General features: G+C 41.1%; 1 protein-coding gene across 13 annotated transcripts in view; it reads left to right on the forward strand.

The window, feature by feature from the left end:
- LOC105671696 (collagen alpha chain CG42342-like) overlaps nt 1–25,909 on the forward strand; it is a 134,769-nt gene that overhangs the window by 62,285 nt on the left and 46,575 nt on the right. For all 13 annotated transcript variants that reach the window (XM_067350087.1, XM_067350093.1, XM_067350088.1 and 10 more), the window contains exon 2: nt 25,414–25,493. In XM_067350087.1, the coding sequence (XP_067206188.1) occupies nt 25,414–25,493 (80 nt within the window). The remainder of the gene's footprint in view (nt 1–25,413; nt 25,494–25,909) is intronic.

The following is a 25,909-nucleotide window of genomic DNA, read 5'->3' on the forward strand; positions in this document are numbered from 1 at the left end:
ACTTCCGGCGAAAGATGCTGACTCTGTCGCTGTCGAAACTATATTAATAATTGAGATATTATATTTTTTTTTTGTCTTTCTATATCGCCATAAATCACGCAACGTAATTCCTTTTTTAATATAACAGGAAAGAAAATAACTGAAATCTATATTACATATGCTGTGAAAGCAAGAGATTGAATAACTGAATAACATGTGAAAACGTCTGCGATCTCAAGTGACAAAATCTATTCAGATTCATCCATTTTCTAAACGTACCTTTTAGTCTTTGCTTCAAACGCAAAAAAAAGTCACTGAAATGTTTCAGAATAAACTCGGCAAAAATCATATTGTTTTCTTTACATATAAAATGAATACTACAATATATACATAATAGAGTTTCCTTCCAAATAATTGTAATATGTCTAACCGAGATCTCCGGAGAATTCGCGGCTTCAGACGACAGAAATTCTGTTAATTGCTTATGTAGACAATCCGGATACCCGACGCAGCCTCCACGGTCGTTTGCGGAGAATGCGATGCTTTCCGAAGGCAGCACGCGAGGGAGAAAGAGTGAGAGAGGAAGAGAGAGGGAGAGAGAGAGAAAGCAACGAAAGAGACATGGTGCGAGAGTAGTTTCGTCGTCGGAGACAACGACGGACTCTCGGATGGTAGGACCCTCCGCAAACAGCGTTTTCCGCGCTAGTAGCAGGAGAGACCGTAGTGAACTGAGATCGAGGTTAGCGCGCGCAGAAAGAAAAATACTGGAAAAAAGAACAGCGTGGAACGGACGGGCGAGCGGGCGAGCGAGCGAGCTGACTCGAGGGAATACGGAACGAGTAACGCGGTTTACGATAAAAGCCGGCAGCGCGAAAATAAGAATAAATGATATACAACCGCGGATCGCGGGCGCTGTGTACGCGATAGCGTCGGCTGCAAAACGTGGCCGGGCATGTGGGAAAATTTACCGTGGCGCGGGACGATAACGAAGGGGGGTAACGCGCGACGAACCGTTATAATTTATTCTCCATTATTCCCAATTTATCATCATTGCGGATTATTTTGGTTTGGCGATTTGTCGACGCCGCCGGACGACAATGTTCGTCGGCAATTGCAGCCGTCCGGCGCGATGTAAATAAGCCGCTTTGATTTCGAGTCGGAATAATTAAGCGCTTTTACGACAACTTTCACCGACGTTAATTCTTGTTTAATTCTTTGCCCCCTTCGCGACTGCGTCTGTTATTTATAAGTGAAAGAGGATTGCGGTTCGCATCGATTGCTGATACAACAAGCGATTCAGATCATTATCTTGGAGAAACAATAGTTTTAATTTGTTATCTCGTCGAGGAATGTTACTCCTTTCACGGGCGAGAAACGCAGGATTCTTCGTATCTTCGTAAGTAGGCCAAACTACGGACGAAACGTATCGTAGGAATTCAAATCGCCTCATCACGCACGCCGTGTCTTTAGCTATGCTAATTCCAATTAACTCTCGCCATACACCCGGATGAGCTCAAACTCGAAGTAACCTGCAGCTATGAAGAATTTCAAAGCTATTCTCGAACCGCTGCTTTAGCCAAACGCGGCCCAAATTCGGAGTTTAAGTACCTGCCTAAAGTACAGTTAGCGACGATCTCGCTTGCAAAAGTGCACTTATGCAGAATATTCGCGTCGCGGGAGCAAGCGCGAGCGAATAACGAGAGAGCTAGAAAGCGACCTGAAAAAGAGGAAGATCACGGAAGATTCTCGTCTCTGAAAAGCGTGGAAGGGGGGGGGAAATAAGCGATAGCACGTGGTCGTCTCGTAAATATCTTCTTACGCTCGTGAAATTAATCAGTCGACGGGATCTGGTATAAAGCCATAAAACAACGGCGACGCGGACGCTTCGCCGTCCGACCGCCGTCCGTATCGTCGTCGGGACGCCTTAAAAACAACATTCTTCTTCCGCGAGCGAACAGAACGGGGGCGATCGAAGTATCGCGCTTGATATATCGCATCGTGGAGAGCTTCACTCGCGATTTAAATATAGAACGTGGAATGTTCCACGTGTCTAAAGACGGTGTCATGTGCTGTGCGTTTTAGCGCGACTTAATGCCGCGTGAAGCCCCGGAGATGAAGTCTTAATGGCACTTGATGCAGATCAGTGCCAATCCTCTTTGTCGAAACACGACTAAGCGTGAAATGAAAGAACGAACGAATTGTTCATTGAGAGTAATATAAATCAAATTTTAAAGCGCGTCGAATTTCCAGTGGCATATATAAAGACGATTTTATCAATATAATCTCTACAAATCTGTTCGCATTCAAGATAAACAGATCACGCATGGGAGAAAACGAAAAAGGATTAATTATAATATTTTGTCGTTGATTGAATATCCGCAGGCAACCATCTAATGCAATTAATTTGTGATGGATTTAATAAAATTATTTATTCCGCCGTAATTCGAATGCGATAATAAGTAGGTGAGCGCGCGACGTGCCTCTGTCCGTGTAATAGAATATGCCGCAATTATATTTTACGAGGGCAGGAGCGGGCAATCGTCAGGAAGCTGATATTAAAATAATAATTGATCTCCGGGAGAGACAGCGTACTTGAAATAATAATAACAACTTGCCGCGGCGACAAATTATCAAGTGAAAATTTCACAAAAATACGCGCGCGCACAGCGACATGCTAAGTTACGTCGAGTACAACTTTCTGCGATCGTAATGTAGTCTGCATTTAGTGCATTAGCGAGAAAGTTCATATTGAGAATAATAGTAATTATAAAAGCTATATGATAAGTAATGAACTGCATCCGAGATGTTATTAATTCCTTGAGAGAAGTTCCACTTGGCGGAATTTGCATTTTTCTGACTTTCGGAATATTAATAAACGCATCTAGCCGAACGGCGGTGAAGTCGGGTAATAAAATTTTGCGGGAAATCACGTCTAAGAGAACAGGAATATGAAATCGCACTCAAGAGTTGACGTCTCAATGAAAAGTTGTGGTCGGCAGCAATAAGAGTGACTCTTGAGCAAATGTACAGAGCGCTCTGTTTTTATCGCATTAGCTCCAAGTGACTGATATTTTGAATAGTCGAGAGTCACTTTGTAAGACGATTAAATATCACGTCAAATAAATCTGAAATTAAATGTCAAAGTGAAATCTACTCGACGTTTAGAAAAGGAAATTTCTGCCATTTGTTTATACTTGCGAAGCTTAAATCGCTCCAAGAATATTTAATTTAAGTTTCCCAAAGCATATATCATTAACATTTGGTACGATGAGGCAAAACATCCTATGTAAACAGAGGGCCCGATGTAGGAACTAAGAGAAACAAACGAAACGTACACGGAAAAGGAAGACGGCGATGTCGAGACGTACTCGACTGCGCCATGAACGGCCTCGGGCTCGCTTATGATATGATCTCACGGCAAGAAACTGTCGTGAGATTACCTGTGTACCTGTCGGTGTACAATTAAACTCGCAGTCAAGGTAAACGGATCGCGTAGCCTCCCCTTGACGCGACTACCCCTCTCACATTTCGCGCATAATTGTTCTATTATGCTCGAGCGTTCGTAAACTTGCGCGAGTAATCGGGCTACTGCACTCTGTGTGGTAATTTCGAGCGGAATGCATTCAATTTCGATATCGCGTGTTTTGTTTCGGAGCACAGATATGCGCTGTAAAATCAACAGTATGGAGCACGAAGGAAGTGAGGAAGCGAGGGATGTTAACGATTTTGCGAAATAGAAATATCTAGTAATTAACTATAACAAGTGTAATCATAGCGATTAATCGCCAGAGTGATTGCTCCATTGGATTTCTGAGTAAAAAATATCACGCAATGACAAAATATTTTTACTATAGATAAAAAAATCTTGTAGCAAACAGAATGTTTTTTTTTTTATTTTTAGCGGAACCGTGTAAGCCGGTGTTTTAATCGGAAACATGTTCCCGGCGCATGTTTGAATTTTAAAAGAGGGCAAAGAATGTTACATCGGCGGTTTAATGTTAATCCTATGCCATGCAATTTGGCTTTAAAAATGTATATTGAAGTTTTATTTAAAATTTCTATTATTCTACTTAAAAGCTTGTATTTAATTCGATAATTTGGATCGGAAAAAATTAAATATTACACATGTATAAATTCAATACGAATTTAATATATATTTATGGTGTATATCATTACACCGTATCATCAATAAGCGAACATGTTCTCGAAAAAGATTCCGCAATTCGAGGTATGTGTGTTTTTAGAACGATAAAATATGGTTTCACGGATAACTCTTATACATTGAAACGGAGAAAATACCGCAGATTAAATTCCGCTAAAACGAAATCTTCGACAATATACTTCGATCGATATTAATACACTGAGCTCTTCCCAGGATCACCGCGACTTTTTTTATCCTCTCTGATGAATCTGTGGTCGAATCTTTTCGAATAAAAATTTGAAGCCCGTACGCTACTTTATATTCTTAATACCTTTATACGTTAAAAATAATCCATGATGCGATTTGGTTATAATTAAAAAATAAATTAAATACGATATAATGCCAATTCGCAAAAAAATTTGTCGCAAGTGAAGCATTTAGTTTACATTTTGTGCGTGAAACAAATATTTTATCGATTAGATAAATGTCGAGGCATACCGATATAGATTTCCCACCGGTCCTAATCGAATCGTATGGATGTACACATGAGTATACACTCGAACTACATGGATTTACGGCAAAATACAGTAATCGGCGCGCGACTCGGCAGTTTGCATACTCGTCGAGACGATTAAACCTACAAATCGAGAAGCGACAGAGACGTAATTGCTTTTCGCTGTGGTATCGATGTTGCGTATTTGTCCAGCCTAATTACGTTTTCCAAATGCGCGTCGCGAATAACGGACCAGCGATGTTCTAGTCATTGATATTCTGAAAATTAGTCGGTTTGTCAGACAAGTCATAGCAGAGATTAACGTAGTGAGGGACACTTCACCGGGTAATGTTTGCTCCGTGGAATAATCCTTTGTCACGCAGGAAACATTAGGAAATGCGAGATAAGTACAATAAATTTATGGCGCTTGAAATTCTATATATAATTCAGACTTTGAGAGGAAAATGTGAACGACTTTTCGAAGAAATTGTTTAAACGTGGACAAATCTTTTTGTACGTTTTTGCTCGTATTTTTATTCTTTCACTGTCAATTCAAACTAAATGTTAATGACTGCGACAGGAATGCTTGCTTGGCGATGCATTTCATCTTTTCTTAGCAAACAAAAAGACTCCGGCAAAGAAAAGAAAAAGAATGGAAAAAAAGTTAAAAAGGATTATTGAAAACCTCACTGTCACGGTACGAGCGGTCGCGACGGAAAGGCAACGAGGAAATAACAAAGATATTAAAAACTCCGCGTATCCGTAATTACACGCTTCGAAACGACAAAGCGCGCTCGCGACGGAGAAACGGCAAACAGCCAACAAAAATATTAAAGACCTTGCAAACGATCGTGATCGCGACAGCAAAATGGTAAAGAACCAGAAAAGTAAAGAGAGCATTAAAAATCTCATGGACTCTCGTCGGGACGAGACGCGCAGGAAAATTGAGCAATTACTCGGTAAACACGTTGCACGATCAATCCGATTTGTCACAGCGCGACGCGTCCCATCTAGGGATACTCGATACTAGATACGAATTTAATAACGACATTATCTTATCGAATTCCAAATCGACGGTTGCAATGTTTTTGCGGATACAAATTGATGGAAGCCAATAGAAACAATTGATATTTATAATGTTATTATACGTACTTTAGAATTATTGTTTGGAGGTAATTAAATACTTTAAAGCGTATGAAACACATGAAATTATATATTTTAGGGGTAAATATCCGTAATTCCGTCGCATCTCGTGAGTCCGCTTCGCGTGCTGCCAGCCTCCGCTCTGATAGGCTCACTCGTGTAATAAGCGGCACGCAGGAGACATCCGCCTCTTATTTTCTATCCGTCTAATTACATGTAATAGCTCTCGCGGTCATGAATCAATCCACTCTCTCGATCGCGCGGCACCGCCTGTAACGAAGCTGACGATGTCTTTCTGTTGACTTCTCCGCCTCTTAACGTACCCTGATTTTCATCATGTGTCATGTTCTTTATTGAGCGAAGAAAAGTAGACGCGTATGTAAATTAGACTGGAACGATAATATTCACTAAGAACAAGTGATTCTCATATCCTGATATTTTTGTGTGTCTTTGCTGAAAAGCTCGATGACTTATTTTTGTAGGATAAAATTAGTATAACCGTCAGAGTCGATATTTGTAAATGATGATCCTCTCGCAGACAATTTTCATTATTTTATCTCAAATGTGCGATATTCATACCGCATTCGCAGATTTATGGCGTCAACAGATGTGCTTTATATCACTTACACTATTTTCCAGATGAGTAACTCATTATTGAACCATCGCAGATAATTCAGCAAAAACAGCGTAACGTTAAACTTCCGTTCCGCCCACGACGACCGTGTCGGGCTGAAATGTCGCGAGTCGCTTTTGCACGCCTATGTATGTATGTCGAGTACATACCGCATACCGCGATATCGTCGCTTCTCTCTTCATAGCTCTTCCGCTGCGTGCCTGGCACGCGATGGCTACTTTGCGGGCGCGTCACGACTCATTGGTAGCCATCGAGATTCCGTGCTCGCTCATTCGTGACAATAATTCGTTTAGTAAGCATACATGAAGGTCTAACATTAATTTTATTATCGACGACAATTTCGTTGTGAACGTTCGTGTACTCTAATCTGAATCTAATTGCGGTAGGAAATATGACACACTTTCACGTGTATATAAATGTTTGCTCTTATTTTATCAGTTTATATTAAGCGCGCGTTATGTTAGAATCACTCAAAAAAATGATCTTGCAATAATAGCTAAAATTTTCTAGGTGTAAAAAATTAACTAAAACAGACAAATGATTAGCAACTGTTGTGATATTGCATATGTAATTACTTAATCAGTTTAGATGACAGAAACAGAATATATATCTGTATTGTTTGTGAACTTTAAAAAGAAAGTTTCTTTAAAGCGCCTATCTATATAAGATCAATCACGTGTTAGATCATGCAATGAATAACATTTAGCAATGGTACCTAAATTTTTCAGAAGCTATTGCTAGAACATTACTGTTATAAATTCTATATGTGACAAACAATGTTTTTACAGATACGAAAAATAGCGATATATTCTTGTTGCGATATCTAGAAATCTAACTACATCAGCGAAATATTTTTTTGAGTGATAGATGTATGATTAAAAAACTCGCTCGAGTCTAATCCGATTCAATAATTACAGATACTCCTTAATTTTTTATGATTGCAACATTTCTTCGGCTTCTACGATTAAAAATGAATGAATGTTTTTAAAGCTATCCGAATTCGAAAATCTGAAATTCAGTAAGATATTCGCGTTTTGAGAACACTTGCATCCCAAATTCATGAATACCCGTATATTCCTACGAGGTATAGCCTAAATACTTAATGAGTGGTTAAAGTACTTAATTTGTATGCAATCGAGTCGCTAATGCACAAACTTTTGCGCAGTAATGAAGCAAAGTTGGCTTGAGAGCGTTGACCGTGACGATAATGTGTCTCTATATGTATCTTGCAGTCGAACGCAGATGAGCGTACGCGTTCGAGTACGCACTTGAGTGCGGAACAGCAGTCGTGGCAAACAGCCAAAAACGCCGACCGAATGCTTCGAACGCGGCGAATATATTTTTTAACGCTTTCAGGACTTCGTCCCGTTTCTCTTTCTTCTTCTTCTTCTTCTTCTTTTTCTGCGTATACGCGCGCGACCGTGACGAGTTTACCGCAGCAACATACGAGCGTCGCCTGAGGCGTTTAAGGCGATGTCCTCTTCTCTAAGAAGTTGCACGTTTGCGCTCGCGTATCTTTGAACGCTCGCAAACCGTGTTTACCGTAGATAGTACGTCTACCGTGGAGACGGTTGGCAAATATGTAAATTCGGATTCTCTTCTTTATTTCTCAAGAAGCCGCGCTTCTTGATCGATTAAGTCTTTTAGCGTATTCCCGCGTTCGCCGAGTGATCGAGTGTTAATTCTTTTATATGCCGAGCTTCGAAATTTTCCGACAAATTTCTCATTTAAAAAAATCTATTATTAAATTTTTCGGGAAACGGAAGTTTTCAATGTGAGCTTAAACTTAAAGTGTGCAAAGTAACGTTTACATAAATCACATACACTTATTTTACTTAATACGAATTTCTAACAAATTTGGTCACTCACACTACACTGCTCTGGATTAATGATAAGCAGTCTCGAGTGTGCACCAAAGTAACAGAGCAATGTAGTGCGAGTGCCCGAATTCACTATTATCATATTACTTTTTTATTTTAACACTGAAAGGTTATGTAAAAATGTCTAATCGTAAGCGCGCGCCGCGCGGCTTCTCAGCGCCATCAGCGCACCTAACGTCAGAAATCGGAAACTGGACATTTTAGCGGAACATCCTAGGAAAGACAATTATTTCAACATTTCGACTTTAGACTCTTATAACTTTTTTTCTATAGCACCTGCAGTAAAAACAAGCATACTTTTCTTATATAATTCGGATATGCGCTATCGATTGAGCCTATTATCAACTCAATCGGCCCAGCCGTTATTGAGATCCGATAATCTCGGCTCGTCTCAACTTTCGGGCTCGCGTAAAGATACACGGTCGGTCTTGCGCTGCGCGTGAATTGGCGTGAGACACTACCGTGTCTCTTGACACTACCGTGTCTCTTGATATATTATGAAAATATCAACATTTTACCAATAAGTCACGAGTAGGAATCACATTTTTCTTGCCGCTTGTTTGTTTAATATTAAACTTGTTTCACTTAAACTAAACACGGCTCTCATTTATGACTCGTATGATTTTGTAGTTTGCAAAGTTGCGTCTGCTTCTGCAGCACGTCGCAGACGTTGGGTTAAAATGCTCCGCTCATTAACCAGTTCTATGTTAATTCACCTTTCGTTGTTTGCGACAACCACGAGGGGCAGATAAAGCGGAGAGGGAAACGGAAGAGAGAGAGAGAGAACCGCTATTTATTATGGACTCTAAGTCCCGACTAAATCCCTCGGGAGCCAACGCCGAGCCAAATAAGTATACATTATCTGAATACAGAAGTAATATTAAAGTAAATATACAGATCTCTCTCTCTCTCTCTCTCTCTCTCTCTCTCTCTCTCTCTCTCTCTCTTGCAGTTTCTCCACAATAAAAATGTCAGTCTTAAAATTTGACTCTTAAAAGCTGAACACTGTTGCGAGTTCACGAATGCAAATATTTCTATTGAATTTCTGATTTCTACTGAAAATTCTATGAAATATTAAACAAGCTGGAATAGCATTCGATACTTTTGCGTCCCCAGATATTGATGGGGGGATATGCCTTCTCAAAATAGACTGAAAATTGTCATCGAATCCCATAGGACATCCCCAAATCCTATCAATTTATCCCGATGCGACGTACAAATCACTCTCTGTGATCCATGACGCGGAGACGGCTGGGAAGCGCTGAGGTCAGCGAGGTCGAGGGACAGGCGAGGAGGGTCCCCCTGTATCCGTCCTTTATCTGAATTCCGGACTGTCCTGGAAGGATCGTTGAATCTGAGCCGTGTAAATTAGCCTTTATCTACCGTCGCGGCGCAGCCGGGCGGTCCACGTGGACGCCCCTTCTCGCGCTCGCTCGCGCGTTCTTCCTTTCTCTCGAACCCTCTCGTCTTACGACCACTCCGCCTAATAAACGCATCCACCTAGCCGCCGCCGCCGCCGCCGCCGTCGCGTTCCCCCCGCTGAAACTCGGGACCTGAGTTTCGAGTCAGACGCATAAATAGCGACTTCTCTCCTCCGCCTCTTTGTGCCTCGCCTCGCCTTCTCTTTCCTCCTCGAGACATCCTTTTACCATGTCGCCTTTCACCCCGCGTCGTGGCGCGAGGCGGGTTCCATGTATCCGTAACTTCGCACGTCGTACCGTTCGTGCCTCCCGGCCGTTGCGCTGCCTAAGCCGTTTCTCGTTGTCGCGATCATCGTTGACACCAGCCAGTGCAAACTGCTTCCACGAAGACGTCCGTTCCCGTGACGACGAGCGAGACTGTTCTGGAAAACGGCGAGCGATGAAACCGAGAGAGGACACGTACAACTGGATCGCTGTGAATTATGATGTGAGGACGAAACTACGAAGCGATGATCGCTCGTCCAGCATTTTCGGAAAATTAATGGTAGTTGCCGTTGTGTGTTATATAACAAATGATTTCCTTATCGTTATAATTAATGCGGAATATTTCTACAATTTCACTATTTTAAATATATCCGATTATATTTTTATCGATTGACCGATTTACTTGGACGCGTGGTTAAAATGATTGATGATTTGTATCGAACGGCTCGAAGTCGGGGACGGAAATGAAGATTTGATGGATCAGTGGCAAAGAATGTAATCGCGCGATGTACCGTTGAGACACCAAAAAGGATGGATAAAGAAAATGCGAGATAGAGAAGATAATCCAGCCGGAAAGATTTATCCGCAAGCCCTCTGTGGCATTGTATTACCGCGCACAATGCATTTTGCGAAATTGAAAGAGTCTTGGAAGCGAACATGAATACAGCTGTACCGTACTATATATACTATGTTACATAGAGCGGATATTATAGGCCAGCTAACGAAAGGACCATAAAACATTGCCAAGATGAATATTCCTCCCCGTGATTCTGAAATTTATCTCGCGATGTACCACTGCTGAAGAATATCAGAAGTTTTGATTATTATTCAACGTAACTAGTTTTGTGTGCGTAATGCTTGGCTTATCGTTTGCTTAAAATATTGCTGCACGATGAGAGAATTGTTTTCCAGATATACGCGAGCTCGGTTAAATCCATGGTTAGAACTTTATGTTCTCGATTTTCGTTCTATTTGGTGAGAAAATAGTTACTAGCACACCTATGTGTGCAAAATACCGGTTCCACGATGAGATTTGCCCAGATGAAATAGATATGCTTTATGACGGGCGAATATAACGACCTCCGCATAATTTTCAAATGCGGCGGCCGCGTTCACGCTACGTGATAGGCGAGGCGCGGATTATTTCCGACATTTATCGCGACGCATTAAGATGAAGCGTATCAGATAAGACGTTCTATGCCGCGCGAGAGCGAAAATCTCGGTGTTACACGAGCGTGCGATTTGATGGTCGACGTGCTCGGCTTTGTACATTGAAATATCATTAAATCTTCAAATTAGTGTCTAGAAATAAGTGCGATAGTGACTTGATGAAGTATCGTACTTACAATTAGTCTCTGTGCTGTGCTTTCTAATCTCGTTATGCTAATAACAAGAATAATAAAATTCTAATTAAGTGATAATTAAATAATATTAATAATAGCCAAAATAATATTAGAGGAATTGCCATAATAAGTTAATCTATTTTTTTTTTTTTCTATTTGTCACCAAGAGAAGCACAATAAAAATCTCTTGGAACTACTACAGATACTTATCGTTCGATCATTTCGATGAACTCGCGTAACTGAAACCCTCGCGCGATCGTATCGATCTTGACAACACGGGCTTGATGCTCGATATCGTATGAGATAGTCAAGAACGAACGAATCAGGATGTGATCGGCCTTGGGGCGGACACGCGTGTAATCGGAAATCCCACCGGCACGGAATCCACGGGATAACGAGTTCATTGTCGTCGGCGGCGTAAATCTCGCGTGAAAAGAACACACGATAAAGCACCGCCCACGTGGTCGAATCTACGGCTTCAGCGATGGGATTGATACCCGCGTGCGTGCCATTGGGAAGTTTGTACAATATCATACGTCAGACAACGTTAAAACATGGTGTTCTATGCAAAACAAGCATTTCACGACGATTCTTATTTCAGACTTACAATACAAAGATATAATAAATAAATATTTATTTTTCGTGCATTTTCTAATTTTAATTGTGTAAAATTTTTATAGATATGTAAAGGTATAGTCTTAGCATTTTTATTATTAATAATAGCCAAATATTAATACAAGTGTTGATGAATAATTAACAATGGTAAATAACTTGCATTTAGTTTGTTCGAACTTTGCAAGTACGTGTCAGCTCGAGGGCTATTACTACTTACAGGCGCCTACGTGATTCCGTTAGCTGGTATTTCAGAAGGATAGTGCAGGCAGGAAGGGCGGATCTCGATACGGGCGTGTAGGGTTCGTCGGAACAGGGTTCGAGCACGGGGAAGGTCTCGAAAATCTGTTCCCCTCGCTGTGGAAGTTATTCTCTATATAAAGGAGATTTCTATAGAGAGCCGAGAATTGAAGGTAGTTGGGATGTAATTGGGTCCAACTGTTACGCCAGTAAGACTGATTGGCGGAGCAATTTTCGACAGTTTGGCTATTAATAATAATGACGCCTTTGAGTAACTTCGATAATTGCGTAGCAAAGACGTGAGATCCGAAGATTTGTCTTGTTTTAAGATTGCACGTAATTTTAGCCTCGAAAATATGAATGTAAGTAGAAAATGATTAAGTGCATGAAGCTGGAAAAACAATTTTCACCATTAAAAAAATAGAAAAAATATAAATTAATTATAATAAATAAATTATATTTTAAAGAGTATATACTATACTTTTTCAAATCTTCACCAAATTCTACAAGCGACGCAAATTTATCATAATATTATACAACGCTGATAGCATTAATAAAAATAAAAACTGAGCATCAGCCGATACGCTTCTCGTAAGAATTAAAATAGAATTCACGCGATGAAACCTAAGTGGCGACAGCCTCAGCAAATGTTTCGAATTTCACGTCGATATCTTTTCATGTGGAGGTTCATGCGAATTATACCGATATGATAGTCCGATTCTTCGAAGAAAGCTGCAACACACGTTCGCACGGCTTGTCGCGTCCGGGAGGAGTTGAGTCTCGGGTTGCGGACGGATGATGGTCCATCGAGAATGAAAGCACGGTGGAGCGAAACAATTCAAAGAAGAGAAACAGATAATAAGACGCAGGGTGGACGATTCTTCATTGTGCAGCGCGCCGCGTGCGGTCCTCCCGCACTCCGAACCGGAGACCTCCCGTTGCGCGCCGCGCCGGACTCTGCGGCTTAGGGAACCGAGCAGAAGGCCCGAAATTCGTGTCTCGTATTATAAGTTATGGTTTATGAGCTATGTTGCAGACGTGAATCCGGTCCTGCGCGATGGTTGTGCTTCCGCTCGCGTTTCCTCTCCACTCTTTCTCCGCGCGGCTTTTACACTCGAGCCCGGATCTTGAGACGCGACGATCTTCTACGACGTACATTGTCATGAATTATGACATCAGGAAGAATATACAGTTGGCAAAAAACATTTTAAGTTTATAAGTTATGTTCAATTGCGCGATCAGTTTTATTATTTGAATTTGCAATCTCGACCTTCTTGTTTGCATTGTAAACAATTTAGCGTAAAATTGCAACTATATAGTAGATCATTTTGGGACCAATTATTATAGATGCAAATTTATAGCTTGCAGGTAAAATTAATTTCTAATGTCAAAATGCAAATTGCACAAGAGTGATTATGTGTATATAAGATAACTATTTATTCACTTATGTAATCTGCGCTTCGCAACACTAGAAATTAATTTTACCTGCAAGCTGTAAATTTACATACATATAGAAATTTGCATCTATAATAGCTGATTGCAACATTAATCGTAGTTTTACATTAAATTTTTTACAGTATTTAACGATTTTGTTTTATTGTTTAATGCAAATAATTATTTTCTTATGCTTAACAATTTACTTTTCTCACTTTTGAATTGATTTATCAGAAATGAACCGCGTAAATTTACCTTTACGCTATCCCACAGTGCTAAAATCAATGGTTGTTCTTGTTCACGGTTCTATCGCGCATAACGCCTTATACCCTGAATAATATGTCAGCAGTTTTACGGCGCTATGCAAAAACGGGTCCGCGACCGAGGAGCGCCGGTTTATGGACCGATATGTGTTTCGGCTTTATATCTCATTTTAAGATCGTATATCTCGACACAAAGCCGTTATGGACCGACGAGTACAGATACGCCCGTAATTGCGGAGCCCATAATCTCGTCTACCAAAGTGCGAATATTGTTGTACGCTCTCGTTATTACGTAATGTCAACATAATTACGTTTATTTAAATTTTTTTTTCCCACTTTATTGTGTTATCTATTTTTTGTTTCGAGAAAGTGACTCAAAAATAGAATACAACGTCCCCTTTAACATTTAAATTATATTGCAATAATTTGATTTAAAACTTTTCAATTTTGCATGTTACAACATGTAACAAGGTGATATTTCAATCGAGATTTTATTGTCCAGCTTGTTGTGGACAAGTGTTATAGAGAACACAATTCATCCATTTGCCAAGGTACAGGGATATGGTAATGAATATTATCAATTAGCGAGTTTGTCACGGTCACGTCTCTAGTAGAGTGTCGAGCACAACTGCTCGCTTGACGCAGCTTTTCATCACTCATGTCACGGATGTTTTGCACACAATACGATCATTAAGCTTTTAAGTTGCACAGAGAATATGCATATATACATTCTCGGCCGAGTGTCGGCTACACAGATAATTTTGCGGATACCGCGTCGTTAATGCTAAAGAATGTCAGAGTGTAAGCACACACAATTTTGCCGCCTAATATTTCCGAGCTGCATATAGTGCGCGATTATATCGCGAAGTCTAATATCTGCTCTGAGAAAGCGCCATCATCGTTCTTCTTAAATTCCGTTTCCGACGAGGATTCTGGACACCGTTCGTTGACCTTAAACGCTGGATGATGCGAGCAGGCAAAACCAGTCGTGTTTACAGCTAGAGAAGTAACTTGAATCTTATCGCGGCGTTTTCTAAAAATCTATTTTTTTTTTTTTTTTTTAAACTCACCATCACCATTATCTAGCGATTACGACGAGAAAGCTTTCGGCCATTTATGTCGCAAATATCGTCACTATGATATGCCCATTAAGCGTTTTATCGTGGCCGAGATACGCTCGAGGAGGCGATCCTTTGCTTCGCTCCTGTCTGCTGCAGAACGCGTCCAGCCTTTAACCTCAGAAACTCCGCCCCGGACATAAATCGTTGTCTGGGAAGTCTTTATGCGTCCGCTTTATTGCTATTAATTTCCCATCCGGACATACGTGTTACACATTTTTATGCAGTCGTGCTTACTGACAGAATCAAAATTTTTGCCGCTGCATGCTGGATTAAAAATAGATTGCCATTATATTATAACAAATATAAGAATAATTGTAGAAGTAAGAATAACAGAACGTAAATACAACAGTAAATAATGCATAGAAAACTCCTGTTTTTCAAAGTTGTAAAAGAATAGATGAGACACTTTTATCCTTTTTATTTCTTTTAATGTTTTTAAATATAGTTTTCTAAATTATTCTTCTTTAATATATTTTCTCGCAATTATTCAACAATATTAGATACACATTTATTTGTTGCAAAGTGCACTTATTTAACATACCCTTGAATGCACGAAGCTTTTAATTAGGTTTTCATAGCATTAATCAAAGTTCACTCAAGCCGCAAGTGCGATAAGCCAAGAGCTTGTAGTGTTCGGTAGCGGGATTGCCGACACGATCACGGCGAGTCCTGCGAGTACGCTCTGGTTTCCTCGCGCCCGGGGGTCCCCATCCTGGCACGGAGGTATTCATCGTCAGCGGACGACGAGTATGATTTAAAGGGAGGGCCGCGGGACTACCACTGCGCCTGCGGGGCCGTTCGCGGCCCGAGGACGCGTCTCCCTACGGTGAAATCTTGTCCTACTAGGCAGCGAAAGAATACGCCGCGTTGATTGGAGCGCAGTTAACGTTAAGGCACAACGTCCGTATCGGGGAGCAGCCGTTGCTTGATTACTATATTTTTTCTGGCATGCGAGTTTTTAACTTAACTCAGATTACCGGTTAGATCACGCAAAGTTATTCTGCATTCGTCAAATGTTATAGGAAGAGATTAACACCTAAGAATAATCCTCAAATCTCGCTGCAGCATATTATATTTTTTACTAATAAATAGTTATCCGTTACATCTGACATTAGATTGGCGATTTGCAGAAATATATATCTGATTGATAGCTGGCAAATTTAACCTCCTTACTCGGCAGGAGCAATCGCGCGCAGATATCTCTGAAAGATTCTATTCATCTCAAAATAGCTTCCGTACCTTAACGGCTGCTTACATCTATCGTGGAGATATTTTCTAATGTATAACTTCAATATGGCGTAAGTAAGATTCATCCTCCTCGGACTTCAAAGTTAGTTTTCGTCGTACCATGAATGACTCGCATCCCATCGAACTCTTAAAGACTATATTCCGGAGTGTACCGAAATAAATATCTCTCCTATCTATCTATGTATCTCGAATTCCCGAATGCAGAATGCACCCGGAGACGGCATAGAAAGGCCGGCGGGACGCAAACGGGGAGGGGAGTACTCGCGAGATAGGTAGGTCGGCGCGGGCAGGGGATAGGGTAGAATACATCGGGGAGTACCGATTATGTATCTCAATCATGGGAAACTACCGGGGCGGGAATCGGAGCTCGGCGGCCCGGTATAACCGTGCTGCCCCGCGGCCGCGACATGTGAGGTCCCTTACGTTCTCTCTCTCTCTCTCTCTCTTTCATTCTCCCTCTCGCGTCCTGTTTCGCCTGCTTGTCGGCCTGCCGACTTGCCTGCCTGCCTGCCTGCCTTTCTGTCTGTCTGTCGTGCCTGCTCTCTCCCGTGCCGACAGCAGCGTCTCTCAACTATCTCTCGGGAGCGTAGAGAGTTCGATTACACCACACGTCTTGATGAGCAAGCTGGGAGTTTAAAAATAAAAACAACACGTAAGGCCGATCGGAGTATAATTCCGGCACGTGGCCGAGTGAAATCACGCTGGGACATCCTTCAACAACGAAACTAATAGCTGGTGTAATTTGCAAGCGATTTGATAAGTGCATGTACTTACGATAGATATTCTCCGAATGATGTGCGACGGTTGATTCAGAGAATAGATGGGACTTCGGCGAATGTTCCTCTTGTTATTGTTAGCCGACGCGAACATTTCCGATTGTGTGAGTCAGTCGAAGCGAAGAAGTTGTACGAGAAAGTCCAACTCCCATACGAACCACGGTTACATCCTGCCGAATTCGAGACATCTTCTATGCTCTGCATATCGATTTACTTCGTAAATCATCTTATATCCTTACAAGAGTCAGAAGATGCGACCTTGTGCCCTACAAATCGTACCTTGTTCCAAATAATAATGTCTTTTCAATATTTTTCTTTAAATGAATTTTTTTTTGTCCAAAAATGTTCATTTATTCTTAGAAAATATCACAAGAAACATATTAAAAACATTGCAAACATTGTTATACTTGCCACTTTTTAAATTAAAAGCAAGCTCGTGTATTGTAACACTAAGCTCCCGCGTCAATTAGCTTAATTATATAAATTAGATTGGCCATTCTATAAAGCAAATTCACTCTCAAGAAAATGTCACTCCGCGTTCACCAACGTAAATTTTCTCTCTTTTATATTTACGACGGCAAACTTACAAAAGCGCGTTTATTGACGGGGCGTCGATGACTGTAATGGTGGTAGCAACTGCGCCCTTTGCGTGCTTCTTACCCCATTGTAGCAGCAGCCTCGCCCGTTTCTCCGCGTTCACCTCGTCTAGCTTCTACGGTGCCCCGCGAGTTATGCGCGACCCACGCGCCGCACTTGATAAATGCACGTTCGGTGAGTTGTTTTCCGATGGGCACGAAAGAGAGGCGGCCAGAGGGGGTTCATAATGGATTTTACGACCGCCGCGTCCCGTTTTTCCGCGCACTATGCATGTATGGTATAGCACGTTTGTATCGCAAAAAAAAAAAAAAAAAAAAAAAAAAAAAAGAAAAAAAAACAGTGAAAACATTGCATATAAATCTGGCATATTTCGGATGTCGTATCGATGTGACGCGACGCGCTGCATCGGCATCAAGTCCTGCAACAGTTCAGTTTCGACTCTGTGTATTACCGGTAGATAAACTCCTCTTGTTGTGAAACTACGCGATATGGGGTTACGCGATTACGAAGACAGTGTTTCCCGGTTCAAGCTCAGATAGTGGAAACTAACTCCCGACCGGTCGTGTCAAAGCTCGTCGACAGTGGCTCGATACAATCGCGGACGTGTGCCAAAGGAGAGAATGAAATATCAGGTAGCGAAGTTTGTTCTCCGTCCGCCCGGCTAAATATTTTGGCAAAGCGATTAATCCAGCTTGGATTAAAATCGCAATACAAAAACTGCGCCGTATTTGATATCATTTTAATTTTATTTGCAGCGTTTATGCATGATGCTTTCATGTATGCATTGTGATCAAAAGCAGATCGGGAATAATAAAGTAATTTTTTATATCATAGATGTATAAAAGCGTTTTGCATGTCGCGTTGCATATTTTTTGTAGAATTTATGGAATCATAAATTTTTGTAATATTTACTCTCTGAAAAATGCTGTGAAAATATATCTTTCAAACGTATTACTATGTATTTTTGGACACTAACGTCAGGTGACAAGTGACCCGATTGAAAAAAAAACCGTTTTTACTTAAGCTCATATTTATTAAAATCCGATTTATTTTATAACGCTTATTTCTTATCTCGCTCGTCACGATCATCTTATTTCGATCTTATTTCGCCTTATCTATAATTTAAATTTTGGACACCGTCTTATCTGTAATTTAAATATCCGGGGAAAAATAGAAAGAAATTAGTTTGATAGAAAAGATCGATAATCCTCGCTTAATTTTACTCTCACGAAGACGAGAACATAATGCGCTAGTTGATCGTGCGCGCCGATAAAAGCGAACAAAAGGCGAGGCCGGGGGGGAGGGAGCGAGTGAAGCCGATGTTGATTTTGATCGAACGCGCTCTGCAAGAAACGCAAACGGTGGAAGGGTAATTATTTTCTTTGGCTATCGACGGCTCTCCGACGGCTTCCGCTAAATACACTCCCGGGAGCCCACCACCCCCGCAGGCCGGCAGGCGCGGTTCGCAAATACGGTCGCGGCGAGTAATTGCTTTTTAACAACCCGCGTCCGACAAAGGCAATTAACTCCGCGGAAACGCTCGGGCTGTCAGTGTTTTGAAGACAAGTTTCACGATGCGTCGCATCGGTGAGCACGTGTAACGACCGTCCGCCGACAGAAATGTATCGCGAAAAGTTTTGAGAAAAAGGAGGAGAATAAACGTCACCATGTTTTCCGCGAAAATAAATTCCGCGGGCAGCGGAAAAAGTCATACGAAGCATATTGAGATCTTATGAAATATTTTCCTTTGTTTCGCAGAACAGCTGAATAATGAAGATGCAGCGCTTTTTCAATTACACGCGCAGAAGTTCCAGCTTTGTAGATAGCTGTCACACTCAGGAATGTATTGGCTTTTTTTTCGGCGAAAATTGGAGCCGATAAATCCGTTTGCCTTTTTCACCGTACGCGTTATCCAAACGCGTCTGGTGCTTCTATGAATCGATGAATCGCCGCGCGTCGCACGTTAAATGACCTGAAAACTGACTGTCAAAAATCAGAATTTTTATTATTTTCGCTTACATTTGTTTATATTATCTATTTTTTATCATGTGCGATATCGACATAAAACATGTTTTCGAATATGACAACAATTTACTAAAATAAAAAGCACACTTTCATAAAATATTTTACAAAATATTTTGGATATTTTACAAAATATCCAAACTTTCTATATAAATCTCAGGTTTTATAGACTTGACTTGCGTCACTTATGCATCTCCATAAATTATGACGATATTGAATCATCTCGTTACTATAAATTTGCATATTTTAAATGAAGGGAAAAAAAATGGATATTGGAAACGCTGCGAGTGAAATGATTAATTCCAGCGAGCTATCGTACCTTCCTGAATTATATTGCTCCGATTATTACACAAACGAAGAAGAAAAAACGGAGTTAATTAGCGTCAGCTGACGTACAACTAGCTTCAATAAACTCAGTCCTCGCGATGCTCCGTCGAAAGGAATTCGGTCGAATTTCTTTTCCCGTCGAACGCTCGCGAAGAAAGACCGTCGCGCGCTTCACAGGCACCTAATAGAAAAGGGGGAAATCCCGCGGAAAATGCGCCCGTCGGAAAACGGCGTTACACGCATACCTGAGCGACCGCCGCGATCATTTTCCGGCCGCGTGGCTCTATTTTGCGGAACGAGCGCGCGGTGTGTCGTTAGCGCGATGCGCGTGTATACACGGCGGGTCTCCTTTCTCTTCTCTCGGAACACCGCCAAAGCAATGTCGCGTTAATCTCATTCTTATTCGCGTGAGAGATTCCAAGAGGGTTGACAACATCAGGGAAAGTGCGAAAGAGAGAGAGAGAGAGAGAGAGAGAGGTGTTCCCGCTGCGAGAGACGGTCCCTGCGGGAACGAGAGATGAAAGTTTCTCAGTTTCGTGTTGTACGTCGTCGTCCCGAAGTATTTCAGTCGTGTCTAGACTGCGCGGTTATTTTCCCATCCCTACTTTCTCTCCTCTCTTTGGCGGTTCTGTTCTTCGCCCCTCGTCCCACCTCAGCTAGCCCAATCTCGCACTCTCGTTCGCATATTCGCGTGAATTGTCCAGCGAAAAAGATGCGGATACACCGAATTACCGAGTAATTGGGTCGCTATGTTGCTGGAATCGCACGAATGCACGACTATTTTGCCAAAATGTACAAACGCGAACAGGGCATTCTACAAGCTCGATCGAAGCGGAAAATGTCCGCGAACAAACTGCAATTCATTTTAAGACTGCAAAGAAAATAGATAATATAATTATAATTGTTAGCAAAAGGAAAGAATAATGTAGGAAAAATAGTTTTAAAACCAAAATAATTCATTTTTTATTTAAATAAATCCTAAAATTTGGAATTTATTTTCTTCTATATTTTTCTTTGCAATATCGAGTGTTATTCGATTCGCACTCCAAAGCGTGAAAATAGGTCTCTGTGATAATTCAATTACCAATGTCAAATATTTTTATACTTAAATATATGATTTAAATTTTGATAAAGTAATTTAAATATAAAATGAGGTTTTATTAAATATTGTATGTTTGAACTTTTTTATAATCTTATTTGGAATTTTACTTTATAATGAAAAAGTAAAAAGCGAAATATAAAAATCTATTAACTTTATTTTAAAACGGGCACGCACTCAAATTATTTCGTTCATAAAAAGTCATTTTAGAACAAGTTTTTTTTTTAAATCTCGTGACGATTATTTTTTCTCTTTTTTTATATATCCACTCAACATTCCACAATCTGCTCGACATGACGATCGCGTCGCGTCGCGTCGCGATCCGCAAAGCTCGTTTCGGTCTTTTCTTGTCGAGCCGCAGGCAGCAGCGATCGGCAATGTCCGCCGGCACAAACTTTCCTCGTTATACCCCGGTATTCGCGACAAGTACGAGTACTTGGGGCGGCGAGACGGTGGTGCCCGTCATCTGCGCAGTCTGATGAGAACCGCGGGGAGGCGAAAACTTGCCGCACTGAGAGAACAGCGCGCGGCACAGCTGAGACGCCGAAGAGGGTCTTCTCTTTTTATCCCGATACTGATCGACATCGATCGATCCCTTCGCCGCCAACTTCTTAGTCCCGTTTGCGCCTGCTTCAGCTTCTTACCGATACCGATGCATTGCCGAACCGCCGGACGTTTCTTATCGCGTACAATTCCGCCGCAGGAACTGAACATTGCGATGAAAAATGCGAATGGTCAAGCTTAAAAGATGACACATTAAATTTTTAAACTAAAGTAACATGTATTTATTATTAACGATTTATATTGAGAAAAATTAAAATTAATTAATTTTTTATTGCAGTTCTAACTAGACTTCTGGATAACATCTCAAGAGTTCTATGAAAAATCTTAATAATATTTTCAATTAATTTTAATAGTTAAGATGTTAATTTTGTAGTTACGTTTTGTGAAGTTGGCACCCTAAAGTTTCATAAACAGATTTTTTTACTTAATTCGCCAGAACTATTTTTTATTTTAATAGAAAATTCTAGAACTCTTCCGGATGCATTCAGAACTGCAATAAAAAATTAATTTTTTTTTTTTAAGATAGAGTGCCACTTTTACAGAAGTGGAAAACTTCAGGAAAACTTGAAATTGAAAATTACAGGCAGGAAAAAATTGTAAATTACATTTACTTTGATTAAAAAATTTTTTAATTTATGACTATGAAATTGTGACATTTTATAATTGATACTCGAAACATTTTTGTATAAATCAGAGGTTATTTAAATATAATTTAAATTAACTCCCAGTTTTATTTATGTACATTATTCGGTAATAAATTTAACTGTATAAATGACCTCCCACATAAATTTATTTTTTGTACATTTTTTATGGGTTTAAGAGTGACGCATCGACGCTTTATTTATATACAGTTTTGATAAAGCTGTCTGACCGAAGATATCTAGCAGCTTCGCTGCATCCACATTTCTCACCGTAATCCTCGAAAGAGCCCCGCTTCTCGACGTGCGGCGGGATTATGCCATCTGCCTTTGACTTTTTGTTCGGAGAGATAGAGATACAAACCGGTGTGTTCTCGCGAACGCGGAGACGTACACGCGTCTATACGCGTCCGCCAGCTGCCGGCGAGAAATACGCGCGATCGGCACGTACGTCGTTATTTCTACACACGATGTGGATTATGGGTCGAGGTGTAACTGTCAGAGTGGATTATCTGGAGTCGCTGCGAATCGCTACGGGTGATCGTACTGACAGTTTCGTGTCTATTAAATAGAGCGCGCTCGAAACCTCCCTCGAGAGTTGGATTCCGAGTTTTCGTGGTCAAACAATCGCACGCGATAGCTCTGATCGTACTCAGAGGTAAGTTCAAAAGGACAGAAACGAATAAATAAAACTGCATTAATATGAATTCGTATAATCAGTTTTTAATAATCAACTGATTATTTATTCATGGATTTATTCACATTTTTGTTATTTCGAAAGCGTCGTTCTTTCACGCGTTCCTCTTAAAATCCGAAACATCGCGTTATTGACAAAGTTAAAATTACATTCCAAAATTACATTACAAAGTTTAATCGTTACAATGGATACCGTGGATGTTTAATCATTCATATTGATAAGCCGACATTTTTATTACAGGAGAAAGCAATTACAAATTGTTGAAAGATTGCAGATAAAATCTATTTAAATCAAGTTTAAGTGGGTTGCGTAAATAAAAACTGTTAGCTTACATTTGTTTACAGATTTATCGACACGTCTGATGAAAAACTTTCGCTTTTTCCGCGCAACTTTTTCCACGTTAACTTCGCATGTTATTGCCTCGAGTCCTTCAATTGTAAAAAAGGGAAAAAACCTGGCAAAAGTTAGCATCTACTATGACGCGATGCGCTTCGTCCCCGCGGGCGACTTTAGTTCGCGGCTTCGCTCTCCGGAGGATATGACGTCATCCCCTGCGCGCTGCTCGCCGGCGGCGATAAATGGAAAATAAAAGGAGAACCGCTCGTCGCGCCCTTGTCCGAGCGGCCAGCAGAACCGAGAATAAATCACATTCGAATTGTTCCCCGTGAGAGAGAGAGAGAGAGAGAGAGGAAGAGGGATCCCCGACCCTGAACGTCATGTAGGTCCCTGCCGGAAATTAGAATAACGCGAGCGACGAGAGAGAGACAAGCTGCAGCAGCAGCAGCATCCTCCCTCGGGCGAACCGTTCGTATCATCGTAGAAATGCACGTCCAACCGCATCCATTTGTTATGACTGGTAACATTTCTCAATTTTGGTTGTCGAAAAATTACACGGCCTTTACCGGAAGCACATTCTCGATAAATTGTACAATGTTAAAATAATCATTGCATTTAAAAAATGCAATAAATTTGTAAGTACTTTGTTTTATCAATTTACTTTAGAACGCGTTATAATTCATCGTAAAAAAAATTGATTGAGTACTTTAATTCGGCGAACTAGATTGGCCGGTAACAATTTATTAAAGGTGCTCCATATTTTTAGGCGGGACGTACAGTTACAATTTGTTATAGAAATTGTTTAATCATGATGAATCGTGCACGCGGGTGGCGCGGCACTGCGCAATATATTTTCATTCGTTGCACTCCAGTCGAAATGTGGAGAACCCGTATTTTCGTTTTTCCAAATAATGAAACCGAAAAGTGGAAACGTACATGTTACGAAGCGTAACGTCCACCGTTCGAAGTCCACGTCGGATAAAACGAAAAAATCAAATGTCGTATAAAAAAAAATTAGCTCCGTTACGTGCGTGCCACGATGCTGGTCGACCAGATTTTCGCCTGCTGTGCGCTCGCATTCCCCGCGAATTGTCGAAAATACCTCCGACGGATGGGAACGACGACGTAATTTCATTTCGCGTCAAATCTATCGGTCCTTTCGTCCATTCACTTCGACCTGCCGGCGTTCGCGCTCTACGGGGTGGTCCGCCGCTGCCGGATGTCCTTTCATCACGCAACCGCGGGATAAAGTTAGGATAATGATAGATTCGCTCGCAACCTCGGGCCGCGTGCAGTTACGAAACAATTTAATGTTGAAAATTGAAACGCATTAGGCTTCAAGAATATAAATAAATCAGAAATAAATAGATAAAATTTAATATATCGAAGACAAAATATATAGAATGTAAATAGATCGTGTAATTAAAAATATAAAGATTATAGTTTACCGTTCAATTTTTACGAAAAGTCGTCTTCGAACACATTTTCATAATTTACAAATAAATACCGAGTGACTTTGAGACACCCTGTATAACCGCTGCAAAGTTTATCGGTGGGTACAGTTCCGAAAACTCATTTTCACCGTGGTCGTAACGCTTCGTTAACGGTAACGTTCGAACTCTACAGGGTGTTCGTTTCATGATGGTCCTTTTTATTCTCCAAATGGCCGTAGGACAAGAGTTTTTTTCAACTTCAATACAATACCTTCAAATGGACATTTCCATTTTGCCCTAAATTATTTCATCTTTAGAAATGAAAAGAGAGCTATTTCGACTAGAAGAACGATTATACGTTCTTGCGTGAATTCAAAAGAATATACGAAACTGCGTTCAGCCGTGCGGTTGTAAAATGTGTCGAGCATTTAACGAACGATCAGAGTTTCAGACGCCAGCAAATTTTCCTGTCGCGCACTTCGAAGCATGAAACAAGTAGATATCACCCTCGGATAAAAGAGCCAAACAACTCGTTTAAAGAACTAAACAAGTTCGAATCTTCGATGCAGTTGTAAAACACGTGAAATACTTATCTCTTGCATTTTTCTTGTTTGTCAGTTGAAACTGTGCTTGCTTTCTTCGCGCTAGGAGAGTTTCAGATATATATATATATTGCGACTTCATGTGCTTTTGTTGTTCGTGTTTCAGGTCCACCCGGTGAACCAGGTCCACCCGGAAAGAGGGGCAAGAAAGGAAAGAAGGGCGATCCCGGGGAGCCCGGTGCGCCGGTGAGTACCTCCGTGCCTTCGGTGCGCATCGGTATCGCAAGCGGCACGCCGTACACATATATTATCTTATATATACCCTCCGGTAGAGTAGAGAGTGCACAGATACGTCGCACGTGCAGTTGTGTGTGCGAGTATGTTTATTAGGGAGTGCAGCGACTCCGCATGCATGAAGTAGTAGTTAACGGTACGCGTTTTACCCCTCCCCCCTGCCCTTCACTGGACTCGAGACTGACGGCGAGTACACGTGGTGACTAAGCGTAAGCACGCGCATCCCGCGGGACACGCGCGCGCGAAGAAAATTTGAAGGCACAGTCCCGCAAATACGGTCTAAACCGCGAGCTTTAAGAGACAAGTTGAGATTTTATATCAATCACGATACACGTGCTTCGAAAGCTCCATTCATTGTCGGAAGCTGC

The sequence above is a fragment of the Linepithema humile genome, chromosome 2 (genome assembly GCF_040581485.1).
Source record: "Linepithema humile isolate Giens D197 chromosome 2, Lhum_UNIL_v1.0, whole genome shotgun sequence".
NCBI classification, from domain to species: domain Eukaryota; kingdom Metazoa; phylum Arthropoda; class Insecta; order Hymenoptera; family Formicidae; genus Linepithema; species Linepithema humile.